We start from the raw sequence: 15,944 nt of genomic DNA on the forward strand, positions 1-15,944 counted from the left end.
GAACCGGTTCCTATCCACCGGATTCGAATGAATACGAGAAAATATTTTACCTTCTTCTGATTTCTCTGTCATGGTCTCTGAGATACCCATCCCTCTCAAAGAGAGCATCCAGCTGGGGCACTTCTACCTTAGAGGCACCACCCTTGCGCTCCTGGAGGGGGTCGTACCACTCCATCTTGTTTATATAGGGTATTGGTTCTGCAATATTATTATGACACATAGTAAAGGAGTTTTTTTTGTTAATAATGGGGAGAGGGGGGGGGGGGGCGGGGGGGTAATGCAATCATCTCGTAATCAGTGCAGAAATGGCAATTGTTTATATTCTTTCATCTGATTGTATACTTTCTTATAGATAATGGTTATTGGTATTATTTACCATGAATTCAAGCAAATATATACATATACTTCAAAAGTTTATTCCTACGTAATTATTGGCGGATTTGCCCTTAAATTAGTAAAATACAGCTGAACGGCTAAGTCGCTAGCCGTTACGTTTCCAACTTTTTGTTCAATTTGGGGAAAGTTTCATAAAGAAATTTAAATTCTCTAAGTGCCATTTGTGCACTGATAACTAGATGGTTACATTAATTACAAATGTCTGAACAAAATTTTCCCGTGTAAATCTATCCTAAAATTACACAAATACGCACGCGAAAAATGGTCATACTTGTAGTTTTTACTTTAATATGAATGTATTGTGCCTAATTTTTTAGGAATCATAATTCTAATAACACAAAATAATGGAGTAGTAAAATTACACTAAGAAAAAAGTTTTATAAAATATCTAAAGTTTAAATTTGACACGGATGGAACTGATATGAATTATAAAGTTACTACACTTAACCCAGCAAAACCTTTTTAAAAAAAGGTAGCATGCTACCTTTTTCGATATCTCTAAGTGTAGCATTTTGACGAACTTTTGTGAGCTTGTAAGATGGTAGCTAGCTAGTATTTTAGAGCTCCTACTTTAGTAGCTTGCTATCTCATAAATTATTAGCTTTTCTGCTAACTTTGGCGACCTCGAAAATACTAGCAGAAGAAAAAACACGATGTCGCTCAAATGTAGCATTTTACGGTGTTACCACACACATACATCAAACACACAATCAACCCATGATCAAAATTGATAGGGAGAAAAATATAGTTTATAAATTTGCCACTAGGGACTCAAATAATTTTTTAAAGACTCTATCAATCTTTCTGTTTTCCAACTGAAAACAATAAAAAAAGGTAATACATAATGTTATAGAGTGTTGATAGTCTTTGATGAAAAAAAGTAATTTTTAAAAGGCATTCTTTTTTTAAACAACAACAAATATAGAAACATATCTTAATATACAGTATATTAAGCCGCGAATGGTATGATAACTGCTAAGTTGAAAGTCTAGTCAATCAAGCAATGCGTCTAATTATGAATAAATTGAGAGACATGTTTTCCTTATGGAGACATGTTAGAGAATGACTCATTCTTTCTATCAATCTCTTTCTCTCTCTCTCCCTACATGCGCCTTCCACTTTTCTCTATGATTATAGCTTCCCACTGTGTTTGGAGCATTTAAGAGTTCGTATAAGAAATGTTTCGAGTCGCCGTCGAGATCTCAATTGATGCATTTTAATTTATGCTACTATTGTGCGACTTCGCCCCATACTCTGCCACGATATCGATGGCGAACTCGCATGCTACCTTTTGTTTGAAAGGACGATTTTCCAACGTTGTTCGCCAAAAAATTAGGTGTTAATTCATGGCGAATGGGATTCGAGGTAGCATAGGACTCGGTACATATATTGCACGAGCTCGTAGGCGACTCTATGGAGAAATGTCTCGCTGGGTTAATATATCATGCCGATATTTATAGGAATCATCAAGCTCTTTAAAAACATATAATACATTAACTCTAGCATGGCACTATAACTTATTTCAGCTAACTAAAAAGTACTACCCAAAATCGTATCATACTCATAAGAAAGCTTTTTAGACATATTCGCCTAGCAATATACAACTAATACGCACAGCACACGCACTATAAGAGAAAATCAGGTTTTACACTTTCGTCTCAAAATACAAGAAAAAATCACATTTTCGTGTTATCTTTTGACGTAATTAACATACTAAAGCCATTTTTTCATGAGTAAAGGGTGATAAAGGACTTTAAATAGCCTTAACCCTGCTAAAACACCTAAAAGAAGCATGCTCTTGTATAATAAAACGCATGAAAATGTCACTGTGTGAGTGTCTCTAAATGATCTAAGCTACGCGTCTAGACATTCAGGGGTATAGGGATAGGACAATGGATGATAATTAATATTCCCCCAAACTATTTGTGTTAGTTTTGACTATAATTTATCATTAGACTATTGGGGAAAGAAAGGAATGTAGATTAATTTAACTGCCATTATCCCTGGAACTAGTACATACACAAATACAGCTTCAAAATCACGTTTTCAGATTCACGTTCTCCTCACGCATGGGCATATCCGTAGTTACTGAAATATTTTCTAGTTTCATCTTAGTAACCCAACAGGGATATATATAACACAATTTTTTAAATTAATAAACTATTAAAATTAACTTTCTATGGTGAATATTTAAGGATTGGATGGTAATTTAATGTTAATTTATTATATAAATGTATTTAAAAATTTTGTGTTTAAAAATATTTACCCCTGAATAAAAAGTAAAATACGAGTTTTGAGATTTTTGGGGAGAGCAAAGCTACTCAAAAATTAATAGTAAGTGCATCATTCAGACGATCTAACGTCTCTTAGTATCAAAATATGTAGATCTTTATCTTTATCTTTGGATCTACTGCAGTTCATGGTAAAATATTGCTGGTAACGAATTTTGCCAAAAATCTATGAATTTTAAAGGCTGCTAGCTGCCAAACGGTTAAACGTACAGATCATACCCGCACACCATTTTAAGCGGTATAAGAAGGCCTACAAATAATCTGGATTAGCCAAGATCCAATGATGCACAGTGAAAGCTTAACTGGAGAAAAAACGCGTGAAATAGGCCTTTTTCGCGCATTTCTCTGCACTGTGAGACAATTATGCATTATTGATCTATGGCTATTCCAGATTCTTTGTAGGCCTTTTTATGCTGCTTAAAACAGTGTGCGGGCATGATCTGTACGTTCAGCCGTTTGGCAGCTAGCAGCCTTTAAAATTCATAGATTTTTTTTGATATTCGTTACCAGCAATATTTTACCGTAAACTGCAGTAGATCCTTATCTTTTATTGGCGGATATTCAAATTTAAAATGTGATGTTGCTTTATATTATAATAGTTTTAAATGTCGATGTAAATATTTGATATGTGCCTATATTCGCTCATTCATTGGCTTAAAAACTTTATTTTATTAATTTCTATTTGTTGTACAACTTAATGTTGTCCCAATTTTTTAATTAATCATAATTAGAGGAGTACTTTATTTTTTTCGTCTATTGTCTTATCCGAAATCCCTGTAAAATTATTTTTTATCCCTCTATTTTAACCAGGGAAAGGGAAGGCTATTCTGGCAAACAATGCTTTAGGCTTTAGAGCTGATTTCATAGATTTCCAGGTAAAACTAGATGATGAGATTATGCAACTTTTTGCAGAATTTGATAAGAATCTCAAGCATTATTTTATTAGTTTTTGCTCACTTTACTACAAGCCATGCAAAAATGATAGTCAGAGATTAGTTCCATGTTCAGTTTTGAGATGAACGAGTTGAATAATGCTTTTTACATATTTTATATATTTTATCTAAATCATAGACTACTCGTAAATTATATGTTTAATAGTGAATAAAATTTATTGAAAATCCCAAAGAGTGGATAGCTGTAATATTTTCAAAAATATTTAAGATTGTTTAGATATTTATCTCATCTAAAAATTTTACATAAAAAAAGTTTTTACGACACCTATCAATAAAATTCTGAACTACATAACTATTCTTTTCCAAATCCTAAATTTTATAATATATGTTGTGGTTTAATTTGGTATTTCTTGACAACTTCTTGCCTCTAATTGTGAAACAAGTTGGAGGGAAGTGGCGAAATGGGTAATGTAAATTAGAAGCTTCCCTGAAATCATGATTTATTATGTACTGCAATACTAAAAACAACTAATTTTCTCCGAATATTAACATTTACAAACTTTTCACAGAATTTAAAATATGGGGAATTTCCCCCATAGTGCCTTGTAGAGCACAGAATCCCCACTTTCCCGACCATTAATTTGAAACAAATTGTAAACGACCAAAGGGGAGGGAGTCTTGGTATAGCATTAAAGAAACCAAAAGATATAATTCAAATAAGGAGGGGGACCAGTGCTTGATAGGCAACTTTGTGGTAAGGCACCAATATATGTTTTTATGATTATTTTAAATTAAGTTGATCGTCAAATAGAATTTAGTTCTTTATGTTTCTAGGTCATTTATTTTTTAAAAGCAAAGCTTTTCTATAATTAGGGTCAGTCCGTAAGTCCATCCGTTACAGTTAGCTTTTCTCGTTAATCTAAAAAGGTTAGGATTGTCCTTTCGATTTCAAACTTTATATGCTAATTCCTATAGCAGTTAGGTACAAATTCGAAAGCGCAGCAACTCTATAATCATTACTAGAAAGTCCATACGTCTATTTAAAAGAAGCTTTTCTATAATTAGGGTCAGTCTGTAAGTCCGTCCGTACGTCCATCTGTTACAGTTAGCTTTTTTCGTTAATCTAAAAAGGTTAGGATTGTCCTTTCGATTTCAAACTTCACATGCTAATTCCTATAGCAGTTAGGTACAAAATGATAAGCGCAGCAACTCTATAATTATTACTAGAAAGTCTGTAGGTCTATTTAAAACAAGCTGATTTTTTACTTTTTTTACAACAAATTTTTATATATTCAAATTATCCTAGTCATCTGATTTTTTTAATACTGATTCCTATTACAACAAGTTATAGTGTTATAAGCGAAGCTTCTCTATAACTAGTCTTAAAAACGTTAGTATGTCCTTAAACAGTAACATGTATTTAATAAGTTTTGCAACAAATTTACTTACAATTTTGCATAGACATATGTTCAGTTTATTCAGTTCTGTCACTCTATGAGTGTTAATGTTCGATTTCCTTCCAATTCAGAGCTTCACTTTTATAGATGTTATCATCCTTGTTTTAATAAGTAATGAGCAAAGGATTTTATTTTTGAGCTTTAAAGTAAGATGATTTTAAGTTATTGAATCAATTTGAAACTTTTACTTTAACTTGCTCTAAAGGGTTAATTAGGAAGTGTTTGAAAATGAGCTGAAGTAAAAATTTGTCAAAATATTTTGTTTTTCGTCTTTAAACAGTTACAAATTTTATGAGTAGGAAAAATATTTAAAGATTTTATTTTTAGGAAGTATTTAAAAATGTTTTTTAATCTCCCTACTGTGTTATTTTTTTTTAAATCGGTCTGCTAATAACATAAATAATCAGGGTTCGGCAGCCGCGCCTCAGCCTCACTTTTAAACCTGCTTGTGAGCAGAAAAAGAAATTTCAGAAAGAAGGATTGTCTGCTAAAGAGCAGTTTTATACATCCAGCTGAATATTATAGTAATAAAATGACAATCCCTGTTAATCTACAAACTTTTGATGAGGTTTAGTGAATTTAGATTAGCGAATTTATACTCAGACATAATTACTACAAGCCCCTTTTAATAATAGTTGAATCATCGATAATATTACACACTCATAAAGGTTTCGTGATTAGATTGCATGATTTTAATAGACTTTTTGGTCAGAGAAACCTTCCCTTGTCCCTGATTTTAACAAGATTAAAATCTTCTTTTTATCATGAACTTTTCTTCTAAATGTTTGTCTGCGCTTACTTTGTATACCTAGACTTTCTTGTTTTATCCCTTTACATTTCGTGGCATATTTTGCTTACTTTATTTCCAACTGCTTAATTACTATTGAAAATGAACGTAATCGTACCTGTTATCAAGCAAAATTCCGTTTAGAGTCCTTTTTTGATCTTATTAAAAGAGAAGCTTTTATATAATTAAGTTCGGTCTGTCCGACAGTAACGGTTAGCATTTTTCGTTAATTTAAACAGGTTAGAATTGTCCTATCGATTTCAAACTTAGCATGATGATGCCTACAACAGTTAGGTAGTTAGGTACAACTTAGAAAGCGCAGCAACTCTATAATCGCTACCAGAAAGTTTTACGTCCATATACAACATGCTAAATTATTGACAAAATTTTTTTATCGAAATTAAAATTATCAGATTCATCTGATTTTGTAATACTGATTCCTAGGAAAACAAAGTAAAATATTTTAAGCAAAGCTTCTCTCTAATCAAGTACAAACAATGCCTTAAACAGTAAATCGTGTAGTATAAAAATGTATTAAATCAGTTTTGCAACAAATTTACTTACAATTTAGTTGAGACTTATGAATTAATACTCTGCTTATTCAGTTCTGACACTCTACAAGTGTTAATGTTCGTTTGTCCTTCTTTTTCAGAACTTACTTTTATAAGCAAATTTTCTCTATAATCGAACCTTAATGTAAGAATGCTCATATTAAGCTTCCTGTATTTAAAAAAATTTATATAAATTGAATTTTCTTCAGGACCCACATTTGTTAATGCTCGTTTGTCATCACTGAAATGTTTTTAGAACTTTTACACCGGACAAATCATCAGCCACTTAAAAGATTCATAAAGAAAAACATAATTTGTATATAAATTTTAAAAAAAACCTGATTTGTAACAAAAATAACTTGCGATCAATTTGTTTGTTGGTTTCAAAGTTTTTAGAGGGGATGAATACACATTAGAAAACATTCCTTCTATATAATGAAATCGTTTAAAAATCTAAAATCTTCCGGTTATATAAAAAGAGGGTCAGATTTATAGAGAATGTTTTTTGGGATTTTGCCTTCATTGAAAAATTAAAGAAAAAAAAATAATACGTAGAAACATATACATAGAACAAGGATGACAACATCCATAAAATCGAAGCTCTGAAACGGTATGACAGACGATCGTTAACTCTTGTGAAGAGTCAGAACTAAATATACAAAATATAAATACATATGTTTTGACAAAATTATACGTAAATTTGTTGCGAAACTTCTTAAATACTGAATTCTGTTTAAGGACACACTGACATTTTTAGGATTTTATTATAGAGATGCTTCGCTTATAATATTGTACCTTATTGTAAAAGGAACCAGTTCTACAAAAATCAGATCAATCGGATGATTATATCCCATAAAAAATTGTTGTTAATAAAGTTAAAAAATTAACATGTTTAAAATGGACGTACGGACATTATGGTAACGATTATAGAGTTGCTACGCTTTCTAAATCGTACCTAACTACTACAGGAATCATCATGCAAGGTTTGAAGTCGATAGGACAATTGTAACATGCCTAAATTAACGAAAAAAGCTATCCGTTACGGACGGACGTACGGACGGACCGACCCTAATTATAGAAAAGCCTCGCTTTTAAAAAGAAGGAGATTGGGAAACAGAGAAATAAGAGAGAGAGAGAGAGAATATGAGAAAAAAGAGAGTTCTAAAGAAGAGAACATCTGTTTCAAGACTTCTTCAATAAAAATTAAAAGGAGCGTTGTTATATTTCAAAAATATTTTTTTTTTCAGATTCAAAAGCATTGGATTAATCTTTACCTGGCCAAATAGTACGATCCTTGGCCAACAAACAACCATCCCTTTGATTACATGAACTTTGTCGTGAATCTTGAGAGATCATACAAATTATTTGAGCTAGTTTATGTATCAAGGCTTTACTCTAGATGACAGAAAAATGGCCTAAAACCAAACCCAAACGATTCCATGGTTAGCAAGATCTTAAATTACCCTTGCAATGAAATACTGTTGATTTTAGAAAAGTTTTCAAAAATGAAATTTTCAATTAAGATTGCGTGTTTATAATTTACAAAGTGTTAAAAATCAATAATTTTAAATAAATTTCATCTGTGAATATCTGTTAAATTTCAGGGATATTAATGGATATGACATTGGACGTTAAGTTGATCCCAATTGATGATAAACAAAATTACCCCATCTGTATATTACATTTATTGGTTAAAAGTTTGGATTTTTGGGCAAGATTTTACCAACCAAATTAATCAAGATTTAACAAAAGTACCCAAAGTCTTTGAGCTAACGAATGAGAGAATATGTTTAGATTAGTCTTTGTTTATAAGACTTTGGGTACCAGTGTAATTTAAGTCCAATGTCCCCTCTCTCTCTCTCCCTGGTTTAAAATCTGTTAAATGATGAAAAGATATTTTGTGCACAGGTGGTAACTTTAGTTTAATTTCAAATTTCTTATGTTTATTAGTGCTGTAAAATTATCGTTTTATAAGATTTTAATACTTATTTATACAATTTTATTTATTCATGATACATTTTTTAAATTTAAATGTGATTATTTTGTGGTTAATTTGAAAGAAAGGGACTAGGTAATGGTTTATTTCTCGCAGCAAAGCTATTCTATGACACACTTTGGCTACCTGTTCATCTATTTGTCTGTCCATCCTGAAGGTAAAAAATATAAATAAGGATTTGGAATCATAGCCAAGGATTTTTTTAGCTGATTTTGAAGTTAAATATCTAAAATTTGTAAAAAATCTTTCATAAAAACTGAGAATTTATTCTATAAATAAAGGGGGAAGTAGGTTGTGCTAAAATTCCGCAAAGTTGTGAGTTTTAAGACATAAAAACAGTAGTAGAACGATAATATTCACTAAATATGTGTATTCCTTAGCGAAAAGAACTATAGACAAAATTTTTTAGTTAACATAAATTTTATCGTTTTACTACTGTTTTTAAGCCTAAAACTCACACTTTTACGTAATTTTAGCACAACATAACTCCCCCTTCATTAGTCTGTTCTTCAATAACGCCATATTGGGAATGAATAATCTATTCTGTATGAGATAAGTAATTTTCTAAAACTTGCATTTATGCCCATAAAGGCCTTTATGTAGCTTGAGGGAGTAGGAAAGGGAGTTCAGTCGACCTCATACCTAAAAATTTTTAGGTTTAAAAAATTTACATTTTTTTGGTTCGGAGTTACTAGAAGCGATTTTTAGTACCAATAAGAAGCTTTACTGTAAAAATGAACCATATCGGTTCAGCGGTTAGCGAGATCAGACTTAAACTCACATCTAAACTTAATTTTAATAAGGATTGATATGTAAAAATTAGAGTACTTATTTAATTACTAAGGAGCACCTAATACTAAAACGCACATTATATGTTCTTATTATATTAGATAAGAAAAATTAGCTAATTTAGTGTCCTAGAGGCCTTAAGGGGCGTATCCGCTATTGCTAAAAAAATCTACTAGCTGCTACGCCCCTAGAGGCCTATAGGGACATGTAAAATTGTTTCTTTTCAATCTATTATAATATTAGCTAATTAACAAAAATATTTTTCGCCAAGAGATGGTATTAGTTATGTTTATAGCTAATTTTAAAAATGTCCGCAGGGAGGCGTTTTTTTTTATTTTTGTCGATTTCTCTGTGTGGGTACCTTCCCCCAAAATAGATATAAACCTTCCCGGGACCCTGTTTAGGAGAACCCGATCGATTCAGCGATTAGCGAGATCCTTTTTTAAACAAATAGACAGACAGACATTGTTCTACTTTGTAATATAGAAAACTACAAAGAGGAAGAAAATCACCAAACCTTATTATGCAGTTAAGAAGCTAATCCATATATCAGTTAATATCATTTGGTCTGTTTGTTTATCAATCTGTAGGTGATGTTAGGGTTATCCGTAACGTAAAAGTGTAAGCATATTGTATAACTAGTTTTAAATATTATATCTCCTTCCATATATCTTTTTATTGTTTTATTTTTTTTCTCTTTTGAAAACTTTATTGTTTAGTAAGCTCAATGCTTTGCTGTTTATTTTACTTTTGATCTAAAACATTTTCGCTACAATTTTAAGTCAACGTCCTTGTTAATTGAACAAAAATTTTGCTCGAAATACCCTGCCAAAATGGCGTGCCCTGAACTTAATGTAGAATTAATAATACTTTTGTAGAGATTAAATCACGAAATCTCGTTTATTTGCGATGTTAATTTTTTTCTCTTTAGTTAAGCTACTCTTTAAATAGAGCATGTCTGTACAAAACTCCCAGCAGCTCTACACAACTTTTTTTTTTATTTATCATGGTTCTATATCATGATAAATAATAATAATTCTTTAATCTGCGTCAATTTTAACCCAGCTACTCTGAAAAGTTAGGGTATATTGGTAAGGGAGGAAGAGGATATTGCACATTTAAATTCAATAGTACCCAAAATTTTATAATCATGTTTTCTTACTCGTAGGCTTAAAAACTTTGGGTACTTTCCATTAAAATTAAATTATTTGGTTTATTAATTAGTAGTGTAAAAAATTTCTATAAAAAAAAATTGTATCTACAGAATGGATAATTTTGTTTATCCTCAATGGGAATAACATCACTTTATCGTCCATTGTCTAATCCCTTATGATCCCTGATTGCTTGTGCAATATTTGATTAATTTTATGTAAACTAGAACTCAACAAAGCGTTTGATACTCTAATTTAATTTAGTTTTACTATGCTTTTCTACATTTATGATAATCCATTTTGTTTGTTTAGGCATGTGAGAATTGTCCTATCGATTTCGAACTTAGGATAAAATTTTGGTAAAATTATAATATAATTATTCTATTACCGTAAAGACGCAATTTTTTAAGCGAAGAATATCTAAAAACAAGTCTTAAAAATAAGTATGTCCAATTTTGTATTTTTTTTTGATTAGAGCTAAAGCACTTTTCTTCTAGATCTATTATTATTATTTTAAAAATTTTGCTCAGAAAAATTATAATATGTATGTATGTCATTGTCAGGGATCTTAAGGGATAGGACAATAAACGATAAATTGATAACAATCCTCGATAATAATAAAAAATACCATTTCTGTAGATTGAAATTATTTGTTTAAAAGATTTATCACTAACATTAAAATTCAATAAAAAGTTTAGCCAACAAATAAGATAAAGTGGTTATAAAACTTTGGGTACCAGAAGGATTTATAGTCCATTATCCCCTCCAACCCTGCTAATATATAAGGATATGTGTGTACAATGTATTGGTGTACAAAATCTCCATGGTGATAAACTGCCTAATTCTTATACAGACACAGTCAAATATGAAAATATAAACCAACTAAATTTATTTTTAGCTAATTATTTACCCAAAATAATAAAATATTCTCTAGCAGTACCTCCTAATATCAAATACAGGTGTTCAAGTCAATTTCAGGTTCCAGGTATGATCCTGCAGGTCTTGATCCTCCAGGTCTCCAGAAATCTTTAAAAGGCTCATGTGGCCGCAATTTTTGACTTAGAGACTTTAAATTTTAAACCTAAGCTTTTCTTACATGTCTACATAACATATTAATATTTCATAAAGATCCACCGCCGTTTTCCCGTCGACCGCCGACTGCGGCAGCTGCTAAGTACAGCTGCGGCCAGTGAAATCTATATTTTGATATTTCTAATATAAAATTTACATAAAGATAAACATTTTCTGCAAAAAAATTTTCTTCTAGCTTCAAAAATAAGAAAATTCTGACGTTTGAAATTTTTAAGTAAAAAGGGCCTATAAACAAAGGATGTTAAATAAAAGGGTAAAGGAAGCGAAAATTGACTTTGACTTGCTTAGGGTCGGAAATTCATTATCAAACAGAGGACTTGCACAAAATTTTGTTGCTCTCTAGCTCTAATAGGAACTGAGATAATTAATAGGAAGTTCTTTAACTATATTTTGATTCATCGGCTTCATCGATAATAATAATCCACATATAGTATTATTTTGTTTATCATCATTGGTGTCGTGTGGTTGTACATCAATGTATCGTCCATTGTCTTATCCCTTAAGATTGCTGGAATACTGTTGTTTTATCAGGTGCATGACGCTGCTACTACGGGTTTTGTAAAAAATGCCTCCAAAATAAATTAGTCTCGTTTGAAATTACTTGTAAGTTGTAATGTTACATTTTATAAACAACTCTGGTCCTCTCACTGTGCACAAATATATATATGCATACGCCCTAAATAAATATATTAATGAATATTATATACATATATATCAATATATTTATATATATTATATACCCTCCTCTCTTTTTCTGGTTTAACCAATATTACTTTAATGACGGCTGAAACACAACACGCATACATTTATTTGTTGCAGTTTTGTTACAAATCCTTATAATAAAGTAAAAGAATGTTTGTCTGTCTGTACCAAAGGATCTCGCTAACCGCCGAACCGATCGGTTTCTCCTTAACAAGGTAGCTTCTCATAGATCCCGGGAAGGTTTATAACTATTTTTGGGGAGGGTACCACCACCCTCCCAAGAAAAATTACCCCTAGAGGAAAATTACCCCCCCCCCCCAATTTTTTTTTATTTTACTTTTTCTTTTAAAATCTTAAATAAGAAATTGGGTTATCAAATTCGACCCCCTAGAGGCCTCTAGGGGCGTAGCCGCTAGTGATAAATACATTTCAATATGTGCTATACTTATCTTTATGCTTCTTTGATGACCTTAGTCCAAATGTGCCTGTTTTTATGCCAGGCATTTCCCCTTAATTGATTTAGTCTTCGTATTTTTCAGAAGATATCATATTTCATATCTTCTCAGCTGTTTAAAGTCGTACTCGTCAGGCCTAAGTGAAATTTCGTATGGCTCTAATACAGTTGCAGTTGTGAAATTCAGAAATAAATAAATAGATAGATATTTGTTTTGACATAAATCAAGCAAAATATGATATTATCAACGTATATTTAGATAATTGCATGCATAGTTTAGTAGTTTAGTAACCTGTTATGGCTGTTGCAAATACGTTAGCTTAGCTTCAGCTAAATTACATACATATAAACGGTGTTTGATTTGCAAAGAAGCTTGGTTATGTCTTGGCTTGTTTAGTAACTAATTAGTAATTACAACTGGTTTCTAAAAGTACAGCTAAACTTTAAAGACTGTCATTTGAATTTCATGCAGTTTTGATATAAAATAAGCTCCATTTTGAAATTCAAATAATAATAAGAAAATAATAAAACACAATTTTTGCAAGTTGTTCTGTTGTCCAGGACCTAATTTTGTATTTCTCTGCAGGGTTCAGCAGCCTCATGAGCCAAGCTATGAGAACAATTTCTGGACAAACATAACCTGAAGAGAGGGGCGTTTAAGTCTGGGGGTTCCATTGTCAGAACCCCCGCAGGGAGGGAATAGGGGAAGTGGCTGGGGGTTTGAAGCAGAATGCGGATATAATTTTCTATCATCTTTCTTCTCGAATACGATCCTCCATAAACTTGTGTGGCATAGAACAAGAAAGAGAGACGGAAAAGAGGGTTAGAATATGTAGAGAGAGAGAGAAAGGCTGCTCAATAAAATTTAAGCACAGTGAGAGAAGGGGGGGGGGGGTTGAAGAGAAAGAAAGACAGTAGATGTATGCTCACATACATATATAGGTACAATATCAAGCCTCAACAGATAAAGGGAAAGCAGAAGGAATGGGAGAGGTTTCATCATGGGGGAGGGGCAGGTTTCATCCTAGGGGGGGGAGGGGTGGGACAGACTTCATCCTTGGGGGGTGGGCCAGGTTTTGATTGGGGTGACTCTCAGGTGAACTGATGATAAATTAGATTCCACAAGATGGCCTCAATAATTCTGGATGGTTTCCAGGTCCTGGCAGGCACTGGTGTTACTGTATAATTATGGCTCTTGCTGCCTGCAAGTGTTCTGAGTTACCAAAGGCATTAGTAGACTTTAAAACATGTTATGTGCTGCATGAATTGGTACATGGGATACACAAACACACACACACACTAAACTGCGGGATGTACACACACACACACACAAAGACACATAGCCCCGTCCTTTGAACAGCAACCAATAGGATATATCTAGATATTATTCTTCATTTATTATGTATTACAATTATAGAAAATGTGTGTTGGGGGGGAGGGGGGGGGGGGGATAAGGCTAGAGGTTATAAAATTTATAATTCAGCAATATCATACATGTCTTATAATCAATAACCATCCCCCCCCCCCCTCCAACAACCTCCTCCATCGCAAAACCAATTACAAATGTCCCAAAATTCCAATTTGTGCAATTTTTTTTTTACAATATATTGCTAATTACAGGAAAAAAGTTTAAGATTTAAGCTATTTAGCTATTTTTCAAACAATATTCTAAAGATGCCAATAATAATTCGCCAGTAAAAAAACATCAATGAAAAAAAGAATTGTTTATTCAATTTCATTGGATAATATGCGAATTACTTTAAGTTCTTACTATTATAAAATTTAATATATATACAAATATAAGGCACAAAAACCCAAATTTGTTTATGGGGGGTAAAACACGTTTTGTGGTAAATTTGTTTATCGCAATTTGGAATGTACATCAATTTATTGCCCATTGTCTTATCCCTTAACATCCCTGCATTCATGTACTTATTGTATAATAGAAAGTAATAAAACCTAAAAAGAAAAACTCACTCACACACAATTAAGCATAATTAATTTCCTTGTTTATTGTTAATTATATTAATTAAATTAATTTACTTTGCATTTATTTTGCTCAATACAAAATAAAAGCAGCGTAGCGCTTCTATATAACAAGCGACTGTCCGTCTGTCCGCCCATCAAACTGAGCTTATTTATTAACGTTGAATTAAGTTTGCAATACAGTGTTGTAATTATGTAAAACTGTTCATAATTTTATTAAAAGGGAAGTTTTTAAACATGTTGATTTTATTCACAGAAGTGGTAATTTTGTTTATAATCATTGAGAATCTATATAAATTTATTATCAATTGTCTTATCCCTAAAGATCCTTGTAAATAATTAAATGGTTAGATTTGAAGAAACTTGGATCTTAAGCCAGTCCCAAAATAAAATACAAAATTCTTCCTATTTAGGCTTAATCATATTGGATGAAAATGTAGAGAAAAAAAATTTCTCGTATTTATTCGAATCCGGTGGATAGGAACCGGTTCTCATCCATACGAAAAAACTATGTCTAGCATAGTATTATATCCAGCTTTCTACGAATATAAAAATGTACAATCATAAGATTAATACAAATTTTTTATCCCGTGTCTTCGGCACCTCGGGGCTAAAAAAACTGGTTTTAATCTTTTAATTGTACATTCTATATCCGCGGAAAGCGGTTTATATTACGATGCGAGAAATAACTATTATTTATATTTTTATTAGGTTTGTTTGTGCTTATACCAAGCCTTGATAAGGGCAGAAAAGTTAGATCCATCTCTTACAGAAAGGGAATATTAAGTTGGGAGAAATAGGGTGCGCAGATATTAGTTTGGGGGAGAGGGGAGGGTGGTGGCCCCGCCCCTCTTGTAATACATATCCTCCCCTTTTCTCCAATTCTTCTTATACATATTCAATCAGGGTGGGGGGGGGGAAGGGACAAGGGATGATAAATTTATCTTACCCCAAATATCTTCATCATTGATCTGTAGTTTTGGAGGATAAAGGGTTTGTAGATTAATTAAGCTGTCAACATTTCTAAAATTCAATACATCTCCCTTTCTCTTATACTTAACCTTTCCTTCAGGCCAATATATTTCTATCCCCCCAGGATATATCTCCCCCTCCACCTCCGACAACAAATATCTTGTGATAGCTTTGTGTGTGATGTGAGAAGAGGCTTTTCTGTGTGGATTTCTGTGTGCAGGATATTCTGTGTAGGTCTGCTCTGCCACCAGCGAGAGGACCAAAACTTGAAACATCGTCATGGAGATTTTATATTGCTTTCTCTCCTCCTCTATATATTTTTCTAATATCTATATAATATACATTCTATATATATATATTACACTTCCCTTTTTATGTACCACCTCCTTTTATCCTGCTTTACATCTAACACACAGAGCAGAGTTGG

The 15,944-nt window shown here is 32.1% G+C and overlaps 1 protein-coding gene across 1 annotated transcript in view; it reads right to left on the reverse strand.

The window, feature by feature from the left end:
• The window catches only part of AGBE (1,4-alpha-glucan-branching enzyme), a 102,967-nt gene that overhangs the window by 25,319 nt on the left and 61,704 nt on the right, over positions 1-15,944 (reverse strand). Inside the window, exon 2 of the mRNA XM_080165205.1 lies at positions 51-197. Within this exon, the coding sequence (XP_080021331.1) occupies positions 51-175 (125 nt within the window). The 5' untranslated portion in view covers positions 176-197. The remainder of the gene's footprint in view (positions 1-50; positions 198-15,944) is intronic.

The sequence above is a fragment of the Acartia tonsa genome, chromosome 6 (assembly GCF_053477335.1).
Source record: "Acartia tonsa isolate MP-2025a chromosome 6, ASM5347733v1, whole genome shotgun sequence".
NCBI classification, from domain to species: domain Eukaryota; kingdom Metazoa; phylum Arthropoda; class Copepoda; order Calanoida; family Acartiidae; genus Acartia; species Acartia tonsa.